Here is a 24,127-nt window from a genome sequence, read left to right as displayed (position 1 = left end):
TCCTGATTCACAGCATTTCCAGATGGCATCACTTGCCAAAGCATTAATATCCCTCTTTTCTGAGTGCTTTTCCCTATCTACTGCCAGCAAATCTACTAGTGAGCATTGGCTGACTTAAGAGTTTGCAGTTTCACAGTTCAATGACAACAAAGCTTTTATTGTAATAATTTCCTTCTTCTCTATAGTTAAACAAACTCTGGCCTATTTTTACAGATGAAAACATGAGTAAGCTCAATGTTCAATATGGCTTTATTCTTCAGGATGATTTCACCTGAAATATGCAAATATGATTTACATATAAAGTCATGTAGGCATTGACACTTCTCATACATTTGTCATTATTTTATAATGGCACTTACATACACTCCATGATGTAAGCCAGACAGGCCCCACTGGTGAAATGAGGGTAAATGAATGATCCTGAAACTCCATGCTCCATTCATTTCACCCTAAGCCTTTCTCTCACTCTCTCTGTCACCATCCCCATCAGCACGGCTAACAAATTAAAGATATCAAAGTAACACTTTCAGACAAAAGTACTATATATAAATTCGAATTACATTACGTGATCTTACCATTTCCTCCTGCAGTCATGCCAGTTCCACTGCTACACAGAGCCTGATATTCAGCTGGAAAAAATATTAAAAAATTTATTGGAATATTCTTTCTTAGCTCATTGCTTTCAGCATCACCGTTTATAGTATGAAAATTAATTATTTGAAAGAAATACTATGCCTTCAACTCTTCTGAAAACATTAATAACCTCACAGTATTCTGAACCTTTTGAACGAAGCATTTTAGCAGATTCAGGGTCTGAATCTGCTTATGAAGATGGATGAGTAAAAACTCACATGATGAACTGTGGCATTTAAGAATAGACATAAACTTCATGCTTGTCCTCCTATACAAACAAACCATTACATATTCACAGCAAGATTCTCCAGAACTTTACATCCAAGTCGTTGCCCAAGGTGCTTGTTCAAAGAGACCAGGAAACAGAACATTTTTTCCTATAAATCTACCCCATATTTAACTCCATTTAGCAGGAGTATCTTCATGAGTTCACTGTAGATCAAAATAATATAATTTATTATAAAATATAAATAATAAAAAGAATAATAATTAAAAAATAATATAATTTTGTCCTGCATGAGAAGTCCTTTTATTAAGAATTGAGGTGAGGAAAACAACACCGTCAAAATAGCTTACACACATGTAAATGTTCCAATGAAGTTAATCAAACATAACACAAAGTCAGTGATACGGAGTCCAGTATTTGTAGATTTCAGCTCTACTGTACAATAAGAAGGGCCCACTAACATCACCAGAGGCTGCAGGAAAAGCTCTTTCCGATTTCACTAACATGTCCTTGGTGTTTTGTTATTCTAAACAATACACCAAGTTATAAAATGGTCACCAGCAAGTTCCTGCTGAAGAGCTCACATCAGCTCTACCAGCCTAATTTGTTCCAATTGGGTTTGGCTCCCCAGTGCTTTCATAAAGCTATCAGTTAAAACAGATTTAAAAAATAAATCTAGAATTGTTTTTGCCTACAGAGAAAATACCATGGTAGTATGATACACTTTTGAACTACATATCAAATGCTATACTTTGTTTATGTGCAACAACAAATTTGCTGGGTGACAAGAAATACATAATAAATTGAGGTTTCAAACCAGCTCCCTGCAGTCTGTCACCTCCATGAAACCAAGGTCTCTCTAAATTACTGTCTTCCAGCAAGGACTGTGTCAGCAGAGTCTTGTTGGAAGAAGAGTTTTCCTAAAACACTTCTGCTCGTAGGAATGGTTAGGATTGTTTCCTTTCCAGAGAGAAGTTATGTCCAGACAGCTTCACTTGGTGGGGATTTCAGTGACAGACTCAAGTATTCACAAGAAACTGAACTGGACATTTGTCTGTGCATTGACTACCCAAAGGCAAGGTACTGAATAAGCTACTTCAGATCACTTGAAGGATATAGGAGTCATGCAGGAAGCATCTGACTGGCAGGTGTACATAAGGATTTGAACCTATGAATTAATCAAGTTTTTTCCATTAATAATTTGAGTTTAAAATTATATTTTTTGTTATCTACATCTACCAAAATACAGTTTTTTGTCTGAAAATGTCCTGTTTGGTTTTAATATGCATAACAAATCTGGGGCCAGATATTGTCATTTACTCTTGCTTAAAAAAAATCTCCTGTAGTCTTAAAACATATAAAAAATAAAAGACTGCTCAAAATATGTAACATATTATACAACAATGTTATCTCCTGATTTAAGTTGCAATGTTAATATAGTCTCTTCTACCTTTCTAAAAATAGCTTATCAACAGAATTAATAAATCAGAAGATTTACCAGTGAACATGCCATACCTGAGTTTTGTGCTGGGCAGGGTTGGCAAGGCTCTCCAAAGGCATAGTCAGTGCTGGCACAGCAGCATTCTGACTTTGTAACTGCACCCGTTAATGGTCTCACACATTGTCCTCTCTTGTAGCCACCATAGCACGTGCTTCGCATATGTGTATCTGAGGGAAGAAATCTCTCTTAATCCTGCCATAGCCAACTATGCTGCCATAAATTATAGCAAGTATTAAATGTAGCTAGGGAGTCATAAACACCATGAAATAGCTGTCAAAAGTATCTTCCACTATTTCTCTCTGCTTTCCAGCCACCTATACACCCTCCTCTACTTGGGACAGGAAATTCTTCTTCCTCACGCTCCCAAGAATTAAGGCATACAAATAGTCACTGCATTTGATGACTTAACATGCTGAACTAGGCAAACAATCAGTTCTTAACCTTGAGAGAACCTGTGGGGAAAATGGACGAAGTCTTTGCTCTTTCTTTGCTTGTAAAAAACCCAAGGAAAAGTCATTAATGCTATTCCCGTACATAAGACTTCATATGTTTATGTTTTCAGGTCCAGGGGTGATTTTTCTCTTTTTTTAAGAAAGACCAATAAATGGCTTTCACACATATTAGTATTTGATAATCAAACACTGAGCTTGTACAGAAATTGGCAGAAAATTGGGTACATCCCATGTTAAAAAGAGGTGACAGAGTAATTACATCTTTAAGCTTAGTGACAAATGAATTTTACATTGACAGAAACAGGGCAAATTCTCACCTACGCAGAACTGATGCTGCACTAGTCACCTCTACACTGTACAGTCTACCTGACCTTGTGATTTGACCCCCACTTTTCTTCTCTTTAAATAAAAAGGAAATGAAAACAGAACAAAATGGGCTGCTACAGTAAACATTCCAGAGTTATTAGTATCCACTATAATTACTACCCACCATTCCGTGAAAAACTGGTAAATTCTACATTCAATGTTGATCTGTCCATCAGTCTAGTACTATTTTAACCTTGGTTAACTGTGACTCTATTAAGTTTGTCTTACCAACACAGACACGTCCATCCAGTCCTACTGCAAGGCCAGGGAAGCATTCACATCTGAAAGAGCCATCAGTGTTCACACAGCGCCCGTTCATGCATATTCCATCTGTCTCACACTCATTGATGTCTGTTGGAGAACAGAATGAGCTTTATTAGAAATTAAACTACGTAGTGTTTGATGCCTGGCTGAAACTTGCATTTGTGCAGCTTATTTTCAATATATCCTACAAAAGAATATCAAGGGTAAATGGAAAGTAGTTCAAGTAAAGATTTTGTTAGGAATAATGATAAATTCATTCTTTGAAATAGAATAAGAAAATCCAAAATTCAGGAGAAATAAATAGAACAAAAAGATTTTGCTCTCCTTGGAGAATGAAAGGGACTACATTTTCCTAACTTGTTCCCAAGAGGTACATGTTGTGATTTAAGGGTCATTCAGGCAAAATCATAATTGAAGGAAGGAGGAAAATGTAGCTGCTATGAAAAAAAACTTGTGTAGTATATAATAGGACATTCCCGTTTTGTATTAACAGTTCATGCTGTAAGAAATCAGAGGTAGCAAATTGAATCTTTCACCCCCCCACAAGGTGCCTTCATAGGGCCACCAAAGAATTTCCTTTCCTCCTGCTGTACATCTGAATCTCCCCAGTCAGCCCAGCCTGAAGTCCCTGTCTCTCTGGTGATCTGCATGACAAATGGGTTTTCCTATTGGATGCTCATCACAGCTCATTTTATAAACTTTCAATGAACAGACTGCACTCCAGCCTTGAAAGGAATTCATTATTGATTTGAGCCCTAAGCAATTGCCCGGCACAAGCCACCACCTTTGCCCAACAATGGCATATTGGACAATAGGGCCCATAGCAATGAAATACAGAAATGAGACTTCATTATATTGAGCTATCGCAAAGAAATGTTAAATTAGTAAAAAATCTTTACAGGCAGTGTATCCTGCTAATAGTAAGGTCATTCTCTAGATGCAGAGAGCATACTATCATTTTAGAAATGATAAAGAAAAGGAGTGCTATAAATATTGCTTGGAAGTATGCATAACCTTTATAAAATAATCACTTCATAACAATTCTCCATACTATATACAACAGACAGTGTGTGTGACAATTTCCTTTTTTCTGACCTTAAAAGGGCAAATTGAGAGTGAAACACCTCTGTGTTTTACTTAGTTTGTGTTGCTTGGCATTAAAAATAGCTTGTATGATCCAAGATTCCTTTTTCAAACTGCATTTTGAAATAAAAGCTATATTTAAATACATGGGCTCAAATAATTTTTACTCCATCCTGCAATCTTTTGTTCTGTTTCAGACAAATCTTAAATGTTTTTCCCGCTTTAAATTTAGTCCTTACCCACTGCAGGTAAAAACAGAGTTGGGATTCAAAATGAACCCATACTATTTAATAGTGTAGACAGTTATTCTGGTAAACACCACTCAACTCCTATTACAGATTCTCCTACAAGCAAAAAAAAGAAAAAAAGCTTTCCTTTTTGAAAGTTATTTCTAGAACAGAAAGGCAAAATTACTTCTTTCCCGTTTCCTGCAGTTCATTTTTAAAAAAAAGATCTTGTAAGCTAGTAAAGGGCGAAACGTGCCATCTATTTTCTTTTGTACTGATTCACAAATGTGTTAGAAATACCACTACAGAATTTTTTAAAGGTAAAGTGGGTCACTTAAAATGGTGCAAGTCAGCTGAAAACCTGGTTCCTGTGAAGTCAGGTAAAAAGCCTCTGCTTTTACCAGGCCTGAGACTCCACAGAGTAAATCAACTTCATCCACAGGAATAAAGTCCAAATTTCTAACCTTGAGAATGCTCTGCTGTCTTCTGTGGCAAAATTCACCATTTGGACAACTTAAAATATACTCAACCTGGTTCTGGAAAACCAAGCAATGTATTAATTTTCCATGTTCAATGAGTTTTGCCTTTTCTGCTTAGCTTGATTAGTAGTGGTAGCTGGGTACACAGTGTTATGAATACTCTAGAGTCCTCTAATTTTAAGCAGGAAAAATTTATTCAGACTACTAAACTATCATTTTCAATTGCCTTGCAATGGCTTTTAATTTGGGGAATTCATGTTTGATCTAAAAGATGAAACAACGTATGGAACAAAAATAACGCCTCAAACTTCTGCATGCCTGATACAAGTGTTTCTGAAAAATCAAGCAAATCATCACTGAAAGAAGCTAATGGTGAATAAATTTAGCATGTCTTGTATTTTGGGGAATATACAAGACTGTGGTGTAACATTCTTTTTTGGCATGTTATTTCAGAAAGTCTAAGTGGAATTTTTTACCAGACAGCCAAGCATATGCCCTGTACTTATACTTAAATTCCAATTTTATGGAACTAAATGTTAATTACATTATCCCCATCTTTGGGTTAGAAGCCCTTCCTAACAGCTGAAAACTCAGCTTAGAGTGAATCAAAAGAGACAGTTATAGAAGCAATGATTTGCACTCTTCCATTCCTTTGTTGAGCCCCTAGTTTGGCAAAAAAACACATTCAATTCCCTATCAAAATTGCTCACGCGGGAAACAAATTTGCTGCAGAAATATCAATTTGTGCATATTCTCCCTGCACACTGGGCATGCTTGGGCATGACCCTACAGTTTCACAGCAATGGCAAACAAAGACACACAGACCTCCTTCTTGCTTGCCCCAAAGATCACTTATTGCAACAAACCAAGCCTTTTTATGCTCTCAACTTCACCAAAACAGACACACAATGGCTGCCTGCCACTGTGGTGCGGCTGTTCACGCGTCCTTTTACCCAACCAGCTCTCTGATGACGTGGTGTCCACGCACCTTGCCAACCAATCACTGCCCCATGCACAAAGTGACCACCCACCAGCCATGCAACCTGCTCTCTGGTTATATGACCTGTTTTTTACCTCGCTGTTAGCTGAACCTTTCCCAGAGTGCTTTTTGTTCCCCACCAGAAGTGAACAGGATTTCTTATCTTCCACATCTCCCCCTTCTTTGTTTAATCAATAATAGCACACCAAAGACAACTACGCCACTGACAAAGAGACCCACAGCATAGGAAAACAAAAAGACAGTGTTCAATGTCCCCTGGAAGGGAGTTGCTTTTTCTGCATTTGGAAATAAATGGCTACTGTTCCAAAGTTCATATGGCCAGAGCTTGGGGGCCGTGCTGTTCAGGCAAGAGGGAGTCCATCAGCTGGAAATACTGACTTTGACATTACTGAATGTCTTTCTGGAAGCATGGAGCAGGGAATAACTGAGGAAGGTCAGCAGGAGCACAACAATATGATGGTGAGTGCAGTGAGACACAAGGCCTCTATTGGCAGGCTGCCCCTGCAAGCTTTCAGGCACAGCCATGTTCCTGGCAACCCTACCCTGCTCCTGCTTTGGCCACGAGGGCTGGATGGTGATTAAATCATTTTTCCTCTCACTGGGCTTTGTCTCAGAGGCAAAAGTTGTTTGTCCAGTTGAGCAGATGACCACTTTGAACCTGCTGGTGATAGAACACGTGTACCTTCTCCCTTAGGTTAGTACATCAGCTGGGCCTCACCATTGCACACCCAATTGCTGATCCCTAAATAAAACTTTTGGAAATTGGTTCTGCACACAAAAATCTTCAGAGCAGTATCAATCTACCAGGGACCAAAATTTATGATCTACATTCAAAAAATTTAGTGTAAATATTGCATTATCTAAATGTTCTTGAGGAACCATATTCCCCCTTTTTTATTTTTTGATAACATGCACTTCTCAGACTATGCACAGTAAAACATACATCTAATAAAACACAATAAGCGCACACCAAGCAAAAATAAGCAAGGTAATACATCATCAAAGGCCTAAATACTTTACCATCACCCAGAGTCTGCAATCATTGGGGAGCTCATTTCACAGTAAGAACCTGAAGGACCTTTCCCAGGAAAAGTTTCCAAGTTGACCTCAAAAACAGGGGCCAGCTTTTATAAGACCAAATCAGCAAGTCAAAATGACTTGGCAACATTTTTAGTGCAGAAACACCTGGGTCTGTTGGCATATTTCCCAACCAGCCAGGACCAAAGCTTGGCCAGAGCCTAGGCCTTGACAAGGGAGGGTTTCCCTAAAATATCCTTCAAGCAAACCTCTATCAACACCAGTTGGGAAAGTTTCTTAAAATCATACATTTCTTGCAGACAAGTAGCTAAATAACCAATGCTAGCATAAACAACCTACAAACAACCAAAGGAATGCATATTAGTAACATCAAATAATCATCTAATAGCTAAATCCCTTTATAAAACTCTATGTATTAATGTTATGATATAAACAATATATTCAGAATCACTAGTCATATTAACTGCTTCTTGTGTAAAAAACCCCAAGGCCAATAAGGCTGCACGAAGTCCACCTTGTCGAGTGGAACCACCTGCAAAGTCATTGCATACATCCATTTATAATCTTCCTGCCACCTATTTGATTTACTGCATATTTCCACCCACAATCCTCTAGCCATGCAATGACTGCCCTCACTGTACGGCCAAATCAGTCAATAAAAAATATCACATGCAGCAAAAATAAGGCTACAGCACACAAGAGTTTGTCGGTGTTAAAGGCAAGCAAACAACACCTCCACAACAGCTTGTCCAAAGGCAAAGAGGAAAAAAATCTGCATCACAAAATCTGCCAACACTGCACAAAAAGCATCTGAATTCTGCCAAGAGACAGCAGCCTAGCACACAGACAAACACAAATTATACCTCCCATCCATGATACCCAAAAGAGACATTATCAACTACAAGATAAATTATTTTATCTGGACATCAAATGCAAATGCACTGAACAAGCTCTCTGATCACGTGGTGTTCGTGCATCTCACCAGCCAATCACTGCCTCACGCACGGGCGGCCACACGCCAGCCATACAATTTGTTCTCTGGTTTTAGGACCTGTTTCTACCTTGCTATCAGCTGAACATTTCCCAGAGTGCTTTCTGTTGCTCACCAGAAGTCAACAGGATTTCTTGTCTCACACAGAGTTTTAGCATCTGTAAGATTTTAATGCATGCACTTGACAAATTCAGGACATGCAGTGGCAACAATGAGTGTTTCAAAGACTTGCAGTTCTGTAGGACACAAGTTATTTACTTTGCACATTTGGCATGTACAAAAGGACTCAATAAGGACAAATATCAAAATATACAGGAGAAGACATTATTAAAGTTCAAACTTTTAAAAATTTAGTAATATGACTGGAGGGAGCTGTGCTCTAACTAATGAAGACATGGGAATTGTTTTATGATACTTTGGGCAAATAGAAGAAAGGAGACATATATGAAGAGGGTAAAAAGTGTAATTTGGGTGTCCAGGTTTCAAAATCTGGTTTGATTTTGACCCAAAAACAACTTTAACATGTAATAAATATTTGCATGCTCATTCATAAAGAACAAGGCATACTGTAAGTGCTGAAAAGCAGTGGGAGAAATCCTTCTTTTTACTACAAGATTTGTTCCAACTTTCAGTAGGAATCAGTTGAGTTCTCTGTAATTTTGGATAATATTCAAATATTCCTCCTTTGATGCAGAGAAGTAACATTTCTTTAGGGCCAGAAACCCCATTTTGACTGTATCCATACTCCTTCCTAGCCAGGAGGCACATAACAGAGGCTGAACATCATTGTGTTTTCAGTCAGGTAGAGTTACCATCTTCTTGGATATCATTTCAGGGCATAAACTCATGTAATTTTAAAAATAAAAATAAAAATACCAAACCAAGGCAAAAATCAAGAGAAGCATTTGGGCTCAGCTGAGCTGGCATCCATAAGTCACATCCCTGTTAATGACACAGAGAGCAGCCAGTGATCTCTGGAAACACAACTGGCTGATGTGCCATGAACTGATGGGCATTGAAGTCTCACTAACATCCCACACACAGACCAGCTGGAAAACAAGCTTTGGCAAAGCACACACATCCCACATGGAAAACAGGTAAAAATTGAAATAAATGTCATTGCTCCAAGTGTGTGAAGGCTGCAGCCAACACAGCCAGCAGCTGTTATGCTAAGGAGACACTTGTGTAGCAATGAACTGTATTTCATTTGAGACACTAAAGAACACCCCAACCAAAGCAACAGTTTCACATAGCCAGAATGGGATCATCTCTTTAGAATTATCTGATTCCCTCATCTAAAGATTGGGTAGCACTGTCCTGCATACCTAGTGCAAGAGGTATCAAATCAAGAGAAGTTTCAGATGTTTTACATGATTTTTTTGTCCTGATTTTGATCTGAAGTCTGTTTTAGACTGGTACAGTGTTCAATAAGCAAGAGCATCCAAATTAATTCACCTGTCATGCCACTAACTCTCAAAACCAAATTATTCAAACATTTACTTTTGCTATTGGTCCACAAGATGTGACTTTTTAAAAAGTCTGCTGAAGTGTAATGAAGCACTTTTTATGCCTTGATTCAAAGAGTTAAAATATTCTGAATTTTCCAAAAAGAAAACCATAAGTAACTTGGCCCACCACTTGTTTATTCTTTATTTTGACTACTGCTTTGTGCCTGTGAAACCTGTTAAACCACAAAGATTTGTATAGATAAAATTTCCATTTCCTGATGGGACAGAAGAAAACTTTAATGACATAAGTAGCAGCCAGGAGGCTGCAGTGTCTCCCACAGGGCCTATTGCTGAGCTAGCACAGCAAATGGAAAAGACAATCTTGCTGTGATGCTCATGTCTGCATCTTGGTCACACCAAGTGCTGGGAACTCCTCAGAGATGCTGTATTGATTAGGAGCACCCAGACAGGAATGGGAGAAAAGCCAAAAAAAGGTAGTAAGTCAGGATGTTTGGGTGGCCAAAGGCAGAATACTTTCAAAGGCCAAACAAAAAATGTGAAATATACTGGAACCAACCTGTAGAAGACACCATATTAAAAAAATACCTGGAGTTTCTCTAGGTCAGATTATGCAGTCCTTGTTGAAAGAATATTTCCCACTGTCTGGTTGGGGTGGTTGCTCAACAATGTGGAGATGACTGAGTACTGTCTTGCACAATGACAAATAATTCCAGCTGATTAAAAAAACCTATCTGCTGAGAACTCTGCCCAGTATTCCCAAGAATCACTGTAAGGAAATGAGGTTATGCTTGAAGCTACTCAGAGAGAGAGGACTCACAAGTTTTGGGAACCCATCACTTTTTGTGCTTACCCGTGCAATAGCGTCCATCAGATGCTAACTGGAACCCTGGCTTACAAATGCATTTAAAACTGCCATCTTCATTGATGCACATCCCATTGAGGCAAATGTTCCTGATGCTGCATTCATCCATATCTGAAAATGTGCACAACAGACATAATGCTCATAATGTTAAAGCATAAGAACTCTTACTGGTTATATCCAAAAGATAAACCTTAATTTTTTTTTCTTAGTTGTCGGAGCTATAACGATAATCACAAACATATGATGGGACATACTGCCCTGTCCTAGAGGATGTGTCAAAGCAATGACTCCATTTTTCATAATGAATCATTAACATAAAAAGGAATGAATCCAAAAAAAGCAAAGAGAACAAAAAGCAGATCACAAACTGGACAGCTTAAGAACTTCCAGTTGGTAAATGCCATCAAAAAGTGAGAAAGGATGTAATTAAAGAGGGTTTATAATCTTAATTTAAATAGTAGCTACATTAGAAGCAGCCTCTGTTTGGAATGTAAATATAATTTTATATTACTAAGAAGACCTGAAGGGAAAGGAGTGAACATTTGGGTTTGGAGTGAAAACTTTTGTAATATCCACTGGACAAAATTCATGGTATGGGAGAATTCCCAGCACTATGCTCAAGCATGAATTTCGTGGGCACAGCCATCCTCAACTTCCATTTAAAATAAAACTTGCCATTTTTCTGCATTCAGCATGACAGACCATACATAAGGGTACTTACTAATTAGAACTTCATAAAAGCTTTATTCATCCTCTGACCTAATGGGATATCATGGAGGATTCAAATAGGAAAAGGTGGAGGTCTCACATACTGTTATTCTGAGCCCTGCACAGTTACTCACAAAAAGGGAAAGAAAAAAAAAAAAAGGACAAGTACAGAGAATTCTGTGCTTGATTTGAGTAAACTTTTATATCCTCTGTCTTTACTTTGTCCTGGCACAGATGAAATCAGTTTTGGATGTTACATCCAAAAAAATCAGTAGTATTTACCAATTTCATCTAAAGAACTACACACAGTTACATTAAGGTATGGCACAATGCCGTGGTCTTTACTGATTAATGTGTGTGCATACAACTCAATGCATTACAATGCCAGAGATGAAACTGTTTCATAAGTGGATGCAACAGACATTCTGGCAGCACATGCAATGGAATTAAAAATGTTTTACCAGACTGCCGATGTCCTGGTTTTTATTACTATTAGCACATGGTATTTGGTGGGAAAGGAAGAAATCAGAATAGAGAGTTTTTTCCTGAATAGTCTAATTTCCAAATATATTTAGTCAATGTACTTCCATAATACGGTATTTTAAAAGCAGCTTATGGTGCTAAACTGTATCTAAAAAAGAGTCAGGAAATATAGAGTCTTAAAATGTCTGTCTCTACCAAGGATTAACAGAATCACTACTAGCACATAAAATCACTGGATCATAATGACATTACAATATAGTCAGAATCATGCTATTTTCCTTAATATTGCAGCTGTCTTGGACTGAAATTACACTTCTAGACATAGTGTGTTTTCTTTTTACTTACAGGGCAAGTCAGACAAAAATAATTTATGATTTAAAAAAAAAAAAAATTGTGTATCTATCCCAACCAAGAATTTTGGCATTAAGTCTTTGAGCTGAATCACTGAGATAATATTCTGCCAAAAATGTTTCTAAGAACAGTGCTTGAAATTCTTTTAACGTATGAATAGATCATTGGGAACCCTCCCAAGGACCTTGGGAAGCATGATAAAGAACATTCTTCTTTTTTTCCCCTTAAATAAAGGTCTGGGAGGTAGGAACACATCTATTATGTTTACAAATTTTTGTTAAAACAATTTTTATAGGTCAGACCAGCGTGCATCTACATAAACCACATTGCTAGTCACTCAGTAAGATCCCATAAAGCATGCTGTTAAACACACAGTAAAATCAGGCAGCATGTGACTTGTGCTATGTTTTAAAATGTACCACTCCCATCAAAGAAATTGCATTTTGTGATAGTGGTATGTGCTATTTCTCCTGCTGGACAGACATCCCGTTGAGGATTGCCAAGCCAAGGCTTCAGAACTGGCTGCAAAATACATTTTACTTACCCTCCCAGATACAGCAAAAGGTATTTGGATATCTGATTCCTTGTTCCTTCCCTTCCCCCCCCTACAGGGGTCTTTTTTCTTTTTCATTGATGTGAATAACCTCTTGCAACTGTAATTACTGATATGGAATAACTTCAGAAAAGTCCTACCTTCACAGTTTTTCCCATCAACTGCCACTTGAAAGCCAGCATTACACACACAGTGAAAACTGCCATCTGTATTTATGCATCGTCCATTATTACAGATACGACCATTCTGTAAGCATTCATCGATGTCTGAAAGTCAACCAAAAAGACAAATAACATTTTGAGGGATTCTTTATTATACTTTAGTGGAATTTTTCCCATTTTCCCTTCCCCTAGGTTTTAAACCTACATGGAAACTGTATTCACCTGAAAAATGATTTATTTTGATTTCCACAACTGAACTTTATGGGGTTGGAAAATGTTTGCTAGTTTGAAATTTCATGTTGCTGTAAAAGATTTTCAGTGAACATTACCCTGCAGCTTTCTCAAACAAGAATCACAATTTTTCCAGTTTTCTTTCATTTGTGCTCATCATCAAAATATTTTTACTGAACTTTAACTTAACAGTACCTAACTACTTAAGGAAAGATGGGGAAACCTTGTCTTTTGCTGCTGCTTTGTAGGATAACAAGAAAGTTCAACATTTTCCCACCTCAGAATAACTTATCCTGCTTACTTTGTGTTTGAAACATCAGATTCTCATTCCCCTCTCTCTGCAGGAGGTGCTTGGCAAGTGCTTTGGAGGACCTAAAGAGTGATATCACACAAGGCTGGCAGCTCTCCCTCTCCTCCAAAGGAAGGGAGAGGAGATGCTGAGACAGACTGTCTAGACATTTTTCAGATTGCTCAAAATTCTCCATCAAGGCCTGGACCATCTCCCAGAGATTCCTGCACACAGGGGACTCTTCTCACAGAGATCACAACCAGCCCATGCAGACCTGCCTGTCATGGACCCATGCTTCCCAAATACCCTGGGGGTGTTTGGGAAGTGGAGCACAGGGTTCCCTCCCAAATGCCCCTGCTCTCTAGACACTTAGGCAAAGGGAGCTGATGCCTCTTGAAACTGTGTACCTACACTTTTCTTCTCAGCAGCATGGTCATTCTGTGAAGAGTCTAAGAAATCCTTTAAAATCACTGTTTTGCAAGCAGGCAACCAGGCCAGCAGAGGCATGAGCAGCTCAGTGACCACTCACAGCAGCAGCAGCTTGCAGTCCTCTACCAAAAGTGTGTACAGGCTTGATAAACCTCATTTGATAAACAAGCATCATCAAGCAGCAATGCACAAATTTGAGTTTCCTCTCTGCTCAGTCCCTTTTCATCTCACTTTTCTGGCCCTTGATTGCACCAGTGTCTAGCTTCAGCTACTCCACCAGCTTTCCTCCTCAGGACAGGCAGAAATGTCACAGCATCTCAAGGCCTTTTAATTTTCAGAGTTTGTTAGGCTTTGTATTTTTATGCACCTGGTGCCATTTAAATGTGTTGAAAATTAATACTGAATCTCATTGTTCTTTATATTCACACTACTGATCAGAGTCCCACCACTAGTCTGACATATTTCCAATTTTCAAATGAAATAACATCACCATTTTTTTCTCCTCAGAGAAACTTGAAAAAATCAAAGCCCTATCTCTCAATGAAATATCAAATATTTCTGTAATCTCCCTGTAAGACCTGACCTCCTCTCATCAGAAATGTTGAGCAGATTATAGTAAGCACGTAGCTATTAAAGTGCACATTCATAGCTAATCATCATAAAATTTCACCTTTTTTTGGGGTCCATTTCATGTCCTCTCTTCTGCAATTGAGAAGCATTTTTTGTTCAGATCATTAATCACAATGTGATTTTATTCACCTTTGTCTCCAATTAAGATATTAATTCAGCCAAGCTCCTACTAGAGTTATAAAGGATCCTAAGAATGGATGAATCAGTAGCTTGCAATACAGACTGCAATGTTTAGTCACCAATCAGTCATCATGCAGAAAAAACCCTCCTCTGGAACCTCAGAGCAAGGAATAGATAAACATCTGGTCATTATGGAGACTTCATTTTTCAAGAGCAGACGTAAGGAATACATTTCCAAAAGCACATCAGCACTGACACATTTGTACATGCAAAAAAATAAAATCTCAACATCCAAAATAGTCATGTGTAGCAATTCTACAGCAAATGCTGATTTTGACAGGCAGCAGTGCTATGTGTACATTTTGCCAAATGCACCCCACTAGCCTTTTTCTTTTCCCTACACTGGTCCTAAAAATTCCTTTAGAAAACCAAGGTTTTGCATATTTCAGCATTTTCTGCTCCAGCTGTCAAGCAAAAGCAGCTCCCATAGACTGCAAGGGAACTGCTAAGTGACCACACTTAAATGCCATTAAGCTACTGGGCTTCTGACAACCATGTGTTTGTGTAATGAATCAGTCAAATTAAAAGCGTGTGACAAAAATGACTCATGAGTAAATTCATCACGGCTGAGACTCCCCTTCAGCACTCCCTCACCACCAGTCAGCTGAACTATGAAGATGCTTCCACAACACAGCTGCTTGGCAGCAATTAGGTCAAATACTCCCCAGCAACGTGCAGCAGTGATGCTTGGCTTGGCTCTGCATGTTCTGGACTGGAGAGCAAGCTTCTGTACCAAAAACACCTTTGTGATTCACAAAAGGAAAGGAATGCATACTAATACAGGTAATTTTCTTCTGGCTTTTTGGAAACTTTTTGCTTCAGACTGAGTGCATGCTCTGCATTCTGCATGTGGTGCAAGAAGCAAAAAACAAGACTAGCTGTGACTCTGAGCATTCAAACATCCTGTTTCATTTAGATATTTCATTTCTTATGGAATATCAGAGCAATTACGTATTCTTCTGCCAGAAATCTCTCATTATGCCTTAATTATAAAAGACTACATCCATCCAGTTGAATCCCTACCCCAATTTGGGAGTTACAAAACCCTGACAGAGGGTTGGTTGACCCCTGAGGAGTTATGTGGTCCCACTCCCATAGGAAGACAGGATGAAAACCATCAGGACTACAGTCAAATCAGATCTTCAAAATAACTATAATGAGGACTCTGAAGCTTCCCCATCTTGACTTTTCCAGTGCTCCACTCACTACTTTTCCATACCTAAGTTTTCATTGCTGTAGTTTATGTTTATTTCTTTCTCTAGCAGTGAGCAGAGACAACACATGGGCAGTGTAACTTTATATTTACCCACTGGAAGTTTTATCTTTCCCCCAATTTCCTTAGTCTTTTATACACAGAAGGAAACATTCCTTCCTCCAAAGAAGGAATGTTTAATTGTCCTTGAGATCTCCAAGCAACAAAAGAAAACAATGTCTTAATATTTAAAAAACAAACAAACAAATAAAAACAAAACAAGAAAATATGTCTCTTCTATTTCAAAGCCATAAATAGTGCCAAGATCCTTTTAGCACAAGACAAAATGCCTTTTCTTGTAACCCAGTCTGTGAACCGCCAGCTCCAACAGGTCATTTTTTTACTGACATATCTGAATTTTTATTTTTTTTTTTTCAAATCTCATATTTGACCCATCTGTTAAATTTTCCTTCAAAACTATTTTCCCTCCTGATATGTAGACAATAGCAGATGTGGCTCTATGCCCATTACCTCGGCACTCCGTTCTGGTCGCTGTGCTCTGATACCCAATACGACACTGGCAGACGTAGGATCCTTGGGTGTTCACACAGTCTCCACCAATGCATGGATTCCTTTCACATTCATCAATATCTGTGGAATACAGACAATACCGTTTTATTACCACACTGGCTGAAAGTTATTTTTTCCTGCAGGGGTATTTCATCATTTTGTACTTGGAGAAATAGCACCCTTCAGTTCATAAGAAAAAAGGACATCGCTGAGATCCCAAAAAAAAAGATCCCATGTTTTAGGGTAAACAGGAGCTAGGAAAAATGAATTTTCAGTAAGAAATTGCATGTGTGAGAGGTAGAGGCCTTTATCCCACATCTCCACATTCCCAGCTCCACTGAAGATTTTGACAGAACCAAAATCTTGCCTGTAAGAGACAGTTAATCCTTGCTTCTATTGTTGGGCTCTTGCTGAGCTCCAAACTTAAAGGTCTCAAGAGCCCAACTCAAGATACTACTCATGAGCTTAAAGAAGATTTTTAAATCTTACTAAGCCTGAGTTTATGGGGTTTTTTTAACAATAGGTCATTGCATACTCAAAAAGCTCATACCATTTTAAAGAGATAATTTTCAATAACTAACACATTGTAGTCATGGGTTAGTTAAATAAGAAATCCTTGTATAATTTTGTTACAAGATTTGTTAAATATTGTTTTAAAGGCAAAATTGTTGTAAAAATAAGTTTGCCATTGAAATCTATCAGTTCTTCGAGGTCTTTTTACTGGGGTATTTTTAGAGGCGGGGCTCTTTTATTTAAGAACTCAGTTATTACATTGTGTGGAGAAGAATGTTTTTTTCTCTAAAGTGAAATTCCCCTCTGTGATTTACAGCAGAAAACCACATACCAAGGCATTCCTCTCTACCATGCAGTTGGAATCCTTTGTTGCACTCGCAGCGGTAGCTCCCAGGAGTGGGAATACAACGTCCATTACGGCAGAGATGTCGGAATGTTTGGCAATAGTCAGTTAAGTTCACCGGCAAGATCGCTGAAATAACCGCAGTTGGAAAAATATTTTAATAGTTCATCATAACAGTTTCTGATAATCTACAACTTGAGCAGGATTTTCCATTAAAAAATCAACATTTACCTTCCATTGTAATGTGAATTACATAGTGAAATGTGAGGCAGAATATGGCACTTTTAGAGATTTGTTTGAAAACAGCTAACAACCACAGAAATTTCCATTGAGGCAAGTCTGGTTCTGTTTTCATCTCTTGTCCTGCCAAAGAGGACCATGTCTACTCATACCTAGAGGTAAAGTGGGTGTGTGGCACTGCAGGGACTCTACTGAAAGCCTGGAGTAGCAAAGAGTAGGCAGACTGGTTCATTATTCTCACTTTCCCAGATAGCAGTGAAGAGGGCAGGGATAACCCTGGGAATATGCCTATACTGTCTTTGGCAGGCAGGCATGAGCTGGCTCTGTCCCTGCTACCAGCTGATCAGAAGCTGTGCAGCTACGTCACTGCAGTGTCAGCCTGAGCTAAAATACTTTGCCTCTTAGGCTTATTAGCTCAGCTTGGTGCTGAACCAAGACTAAATAGTTTCAGCTGGTGCCAGCGCAAGCAGAGACTGCTTGCATATACACAGAGCACAGGCAGAATCAGCTTATGTTTACTTGCAAAAGAATATGTGGCTATGCCAAATGATTTCTGGTGGCACATGCCTACTCCAGACTACAGGAGCACGTAGTAAATTCTCTGAGCAAAGACAGATAAAGGACTATATTATATTAGTATGTTTCTCTATACTGGTAGTCTGCTCTGGCTTTCTTCTTACTTTAGGGAAAACTAACCCATCCATGTGTAGCACTAAAATAGTTCTTTCTGTGCACTGGGTCAATCTCAGTGTCCAACATAGCAGTATTTTGATCAGTACCTTTCCTATCTGGCCAAGTGCAAATGAGGAAAACAACTTGAAAGAAGTTGCTTTCTCTCAGACATGCTCTTTAATGTAAACATCTTTCACAACCTAGTCAAAGAGCTATTCATACTCTGCAGTGCTGACATGCAGCAAAGCTCACAACAGCCTTAAAATAACAGTAATGTAACTACAATACATGAGCCACAGTACAGACAATGAGAATGTAATTTTTGAAACCTTGCCATAAGGTACATGGTAGGCAGGCTCTGATTAAAAGGGTATCCAGAGCCTCCATGTGCACATAAAGTAAGTAAAAGACACCAAGAGCTGAAGGGAGCTCCTGAGAAATGCATATCTGTAAAGAAGCTAAATGCACACGGTGCAAGGAGAGCTTATTTCTTTCTCTCTTACGATGAATTGGTGGAGCCCGAGATGGATAGATGATTTCTGGATGTGGAGGAGGGTAAACTCCAGGAATGAGTGGCGGAGGGATGATGTCAGGACGGGCCGGAGGAAGGTCAGGTCTTGCTGGCAGTATAGCAGATACTGTGCACAATTTACGATACTCGTCTGAAACATGAAAACATAAATGCTGTTTTAGACTCTTGCAGCCTGTTTCATTTAATCCAACTTTTTGCAGTGTTTCAGATTAGCAATAACAAACTTTAAATAATCTGGAAAATGTGAGTCTATATGTTTTCTTCATAGTAACAAGTTTTGTTCTCTGAATTGAGTCATTAATCCACAGAATCTCAACACTACTTGTCAGGAGACTGCCAGTAAAAAGGTAACAGAACTGACATTCTGGACATAAAATTGAACAGTGAGGCAGGGACCTGATCCTAATCTACTTAGTCTTCTTTCAAGTAAAAATCTTTGGTGAACTTAGTGTGAAGTTTACCTAAAGAAGTACTTCTGGATTTGATCCCAAGTTAATTTAATAGAAAGCTTGCCACAGAGTTAGAAAAATACTGAACAGGGAAAAAAGCCCAGTTTCAACTGGGTTTCTTAAAAGTTAACCTCCTAAAACAAAGAAATACAAATATAAGCAATGAGGCAAAACCAATTAGAGAATGAATACACTAACACAATTTCCCTGTGAAAATTAAGTTTGCCAATAAAAGCAGAAACCAGATAAGGTGCAGTCTAAGCAATGTAGCCAAAGAGAAATCAAGTCAAATCCACACAAATTCATCTTTTTCCAGATGATGGGAAAATTACCTATTTTTCTGAGTGTGTTGCATTCTCCTATTGTTTATCTCCATTAGTGGCATCTGCCCTACTGCCCCACTTTTCCTCTTGCTCATGACTCTTTTGTCTTTGGGAAGTCTGGGTTTGGAACTTGTGATCCAAAAAATGCACAGAGTATCACAATTAAAGACCACATTCCAGCTGACCTAATTCCTGTTAACAATTTGTGTGCACACAAGTAATTATTTGTGCAGCCATTATCTTCGAACTTCAAAACTTAAAGTCTGTGGAACAACAGGATATAACTGGAAAAAAAAATCTAGATATTAATGAATTCCTGAAACAATATGAAAAATGAGAACAGAAAAATAAAGTAAATGTTGGGAGAACTAAGCTGGATATTTCAGCCTTCAAAACTTTCACCATATCTGCTTCCACCTGTAAGCTCTTAGAATCTCTTCCTGAATCACAGAGGATTTGTTAAACAAACATCATAGTCTAAAGATCTGCTTTTTCTGATTATGACATTTGCATTTGTTTAATGCTGTTGGGTGATCAGTTTATTTCATGTGTCACTGCATTTCCCTCTATTGTTCCTTTTAGTCTTTAAATAGTCTCAATGGTAAACCCTGTTATTCCACATAAACTATTCCCACCATATTATAAAAAAATACAGTGCAAGCCTTTTTTATTGCAACTTGAATTTCCATGTGTAATTTCTAGCAATTTTTTAGCTACTATTTTGTAGTAGTATCTGGGTCTGCTGCCCACATTTAAAATGCAACTACTCGGTTACATTATGCAGCTAGTGCTCCCCTTTATATTGCAGTAAATTTCCATTTCAGAGTTAAAGAGGCTTTGGGCCACTAACAGCTCTAAATTCCTTGTCTTGCTTTCTTGGGATACACTAAGTAAGAAATAACTGAACCGGATTAAATAATAACAACAATACCTTAAATGCATGTAAAGCTTTCCAAAGAATTTCAAAGCACTTTTTAAAAGAGTAATTTATAGCTTCAATTTATATCTCAGGTCAGAAGCAAAACCAAAAATGAAGTGGCACGTAACCATGATCTGGAAGACCTTGCATGGATTTATGAGTCAGGAAGTCCTTGGTTCTAGCTCCTTCTCCATGATGTCTCAGTCTGCAGCTTTGGCCAAATTACTTCACTTTTCCACCCAGTTTATTCACCCATTAGATATGAATAATTAGAAAGTATTTGAAGGAAGCAAGACCTATGTTAAGACTGCAAAATTTCTCCTTGTCTTCCTATTTCAGATGGTTATCAATACAGTGCACTGTGTTTTTAGCAATATTCTAGCCAGTTTTGAATTTTTAACATGTATAAATATTATTAATAAGACAGTGACAGAAAGTCTTCCAGCATTTCTGATTGCAGATTTCTGCTCCAGTATTATGCAATTTCACTCAAAGGATTAAAAACAACAATAATAAAAACTCCCATATATGAGCTCTGACAATTTTTTCAGTTACACTGCTATAGTGTTACAATCCCATTCCTCCATAAACTCTGCACCTCCCTTAACCTCCTCCCATAAATTCTTAGATTTCTGGTTCTCCTTTTCTAAAGCATTTTATTAGGTCTCCAGTCCTAAACAATCTCAGAATCATCTTCCCTCCACTCCCTCATGCTTAGTTTAACAATCTGCTCACCATCTTCTCTCAATTCAAGTGATACATTATCCAAGGATCTCAATACCCAAGGAGGCAATAAAGAAGAGCACATTTTGGTAGCAGAGAGAAATCATCTCCTGAGTCAAATTTCAGGAAATATATGGCACCTCAGAAAGCTTGTCATGAGGAAGGAAATCACAGTTTCCCAATGAGAATGAAAATGCAGAGGGAATAGGGATGTATTGGAAGGTCTACAGGAAATAACTTGGTCTTGAAGAGGAAAACAAATCTGAAGCCGGTAAGGTCAGAGTAACTTATCTACAAAACACTAACTAGCAACAAATAATTCTTTCTGTCTGCTTGCCCTCCTGGGGGTCCTGAGCACTCTTCCATAGAAGGCTTTGATTGAGCAGGAGGGTTGGACTAAACAATCTGCCAAGGTGCCCTCCAGCCTCAACCATTCTGTGTGGTTCCTTAATTAAAACATTACAGCTAAAAAACAAAAAAATATAAATCACTGCTAATTCAGTGTTCAACCATGCTGATGAGAGTTCAGGTGGGCTCATACCAGTGGATCTGATGGGGCACATTTCTGGAGCAGCAGCAGGAGCAGAAGCCCAGCAGCGGCCGCTGTCACAGCAGCACTGCATCTTGGACAGGGGCTGCGGCAGCTGATTGCCACAGCGCCCGTTGCTCAGCGTGGAGAAGCAGAATCCAGGGCGCACGTCTGCCAAGAGAAAGAAATGGATGGGTGAACATCAGCTCAGTGAGGAACATGGCTTTCACAAAAGGGAAAGGTCCCGTTTTTCTGGAGTGATTTGCATAATCAATGACATAGCCCTTGCAACATTACAAGAATCAGGAAAAAAAAAAAAATCTAGACAATATTTGGGCTGCTTTAGACTCAAGTGTAACCTGTGAGAAAGCTGCAGTGAAATACAGAGCAGCAGTGCATTAATGGAGGTGAAAATGCAGTAAAAACATACATTCAGTATATACAACATATGCTTCCATGGCCCTAAAGAAAAATAGCAGTATCATCTCTACTAAAGGTAGCACCAGATCAATTAAGTCTTAATTTGAAAGCACTGACGCACAGCAGTAAATTCACAGCATTGCAGCTCACAAAGCATTAGTTCATTTTTCATTAGTCATGGCTTCCCCAGCTGAAGTACGTAGTGATTTGACAAGATATAGGCTTGCAGGCAAGAAAGAGCAACACAGTTTTAACTGGTGCAATCACACTGTTTATGGAGATCTGTTGGCTTCCTGTCTGAAAAGGGTATGTGCTGTACAAAGAATGTCCTGTACCCAGACTTTATATACTCAGCTCTGTGCAATGTTGTTAGAGATAGCTCAGCTTAGAAAAGGACAACAAAATGTGGACAGGATTAAAAAAAATAATAAAAAATAAACTTGTGATACCATCTGAAGCTTCGAGGAATTGTTTCACAATATGTGACATCATATCAAAGTCAATATAAGCTGTAATGTGATTTGACACTGCATGATAAACCAGACTAAGTTTGTTTCTAAAATACAAAAATATTTGCTGTCAAAATGTAGTGGAGAAAGTTGCAGATCTAATCTTACAACAGCAGACATAATTCCCTAAAGAAAAAGTACCTCAATTATCCAGGGCATGGTGGATTCATCTGTCTAGTACTAGCGCTTTCCAGAATTTACTAGCTTCACAAGTGGATATAAAAAAGCAGGTGAGTTTCTTACTATTTTGAGGAAATTGACATATACTGATATGTTGTGAGAGTCTGTGATAGTTCTGCCTTTTATAAGGTGGGACCCTAAACATGGATATTACTGACAGTACAGCTAAAAGAGTCAGTTGTCCTTTATTTCCAAACTTTAGTCACTCATACTATCATATGATGGAAGTCTGAAACAGAGAACAAAAAATCAGTTTTCAGGTCTACTACTGACTCTTCATTTTCTCCTGGTGCCCAGTTACACTGCCACACATATTTACTCCTTCATCTACCCTCTTAAAAATCAAATAGAATTCCTTGGAGTTGAAACTGTTCTCCAATACCCCTGGAGAGATATTCAGTTGCTTAGTGTGATGGTGGGGTGGATGGGAAGAAGGAAGTAATCCAACAGACCTCATTATCATCTTTTGAAATTTATCCTTCTCCATTTTGGTCAGCACCAAGTTTTGAAACATCTAAGAGCAGTAATGGAAAGTGGAAAAGGAATCTACATGGGATCTGTGCAAGTACACAATGTGCCATGAAGAGATAAGCCAACAGCTTTATTCACCTACAGGTATAAGAGTGCATCCAAAAACCACATAATTTTCAGAAAAAAACCCAGTAAATTTATGAGAAAAATACCAAATTTTTCCATATTCCTAATCAGAAGTTATTATTTTTACTTTCCCCCCCCCTTCCCTTTTCTGTTTGAAATGGTAAAAACACACAAACCAGGACAAGAACAGCAGGAAGTAACTTTTATCTGTTTTTAGTTTTTAGCATTTATTGTTTTTACTAAAAATTATAGTCTTCTGAAAAGGCAAAAAAATCACAAGAATAAATTTCAATAAAAATGTGTCTCTCAAAAAGAGAAAATGTAAAAAGAGGCCATTAAAAAGTAACACAGACCAAACAAATTTATGCTGTTTGGAAGTACGGGCTAGCAACTTTCTTCACTGCACTCTTCATACACTTGGGATAAAATGTCCTCCTCTTGTTTCTGCTCTTCAGCTCTAGGAGATAATATCTTTGCTTTGTCTATTCTTATTTTTAAGGTTTGTGATAATGGAGCTCCTGGTGTATCCTTTGAATATTTGGCCCCAGTGCTGCTGGGTTTGAGTACCCTAGGGAATACATTTCTCAGAAGCATTTCCTCCTCTCTAACTGAACAGACACGTCCAGCTAAGACAGGCATGTTGTAATTAAATCAAGATTAAATGTTTTGCCCAGCACTAACACAGATCTGGGCTCTGTCCCTGTGAATATGGCAAGTATGAGTCTGCATATTAGACAAGAATCCAAAAGATCTGCAGACAATTGATAGTACTTCCCATTTAGCACATTTTGCCTTGAACACAAAGCCAAA

General features: G+C 38.3%; 1 protein-coding gene across 5 annotated transcripts in view; it reads right to left on the bottom strand.

Moving 5' to 3' along the window:
* The window catches only part of FBN1 (fibrillin 1), a 145,924-nt gene that overhangs the window by 60,006 nt on the left and 61,791 nt on the right, over positions 1 to 24,127 (bottom strand). For all 5 annotated transcript variants that reach the window (XM_086848332.1, XM_086848333.1, XM_023933994.2 and 2 more), the window contains 9 exons: positions 21,624 to 21,782; positions 18,640 to 18,798; positions 17,213 to 17,353; positions 16,330 to 16,449; positions 12,827 to 12,952; positions 10,580 to 10,702; positions 3,407 to 3,529; positions 2,375 to 2,527; positions 576 to 629 (listed from right to left, as the gene is read on the bottom strand). In XM_086848332.1, coding sequence (XP_086704458.1) covers positions 576 to 629; positions 2,375 to 2,527; positions 3,407 to 3,529; positions 10,580 to 10,702; positions 12,827 to 12,952; positions 16,330 to 16,449; positions 17,213 to 17,353; positions 18,640 to 18,798; positions 21,624 to 21,782 — 1,158 coding nt within the window. The remainder of the gene's footprint in view (positions 1 to 575; positions 630 to 2,374; positions 2,528 to 3,406; positions 3,530 to 10,579; positions 10,703 to 12,826; positions 12,953 to 16,329; positions 16,450 to 17,212; positions 17,354 to 18,639; positions 18,799 to 21,623; positions 21,783 to 24,127) is intronic.

This window comes from Cyanistes caeruleus, chromosome 13 (genome assembly GCF_971803275.1).
Source record: "Cyanistes caeruleus chromosome 13, bCyaCae1.hap1.1, whole genome shotgun sequence".
Lineage (NCBI taxonomy): Eukaryota > Metazoa > Chordata > Aves > Passeriformes > Paridae > Cyanistes > Cyanistes caeruleus.
This window is presented reverse-complemented; position numbering and strand designations above follow the sequence as displayed.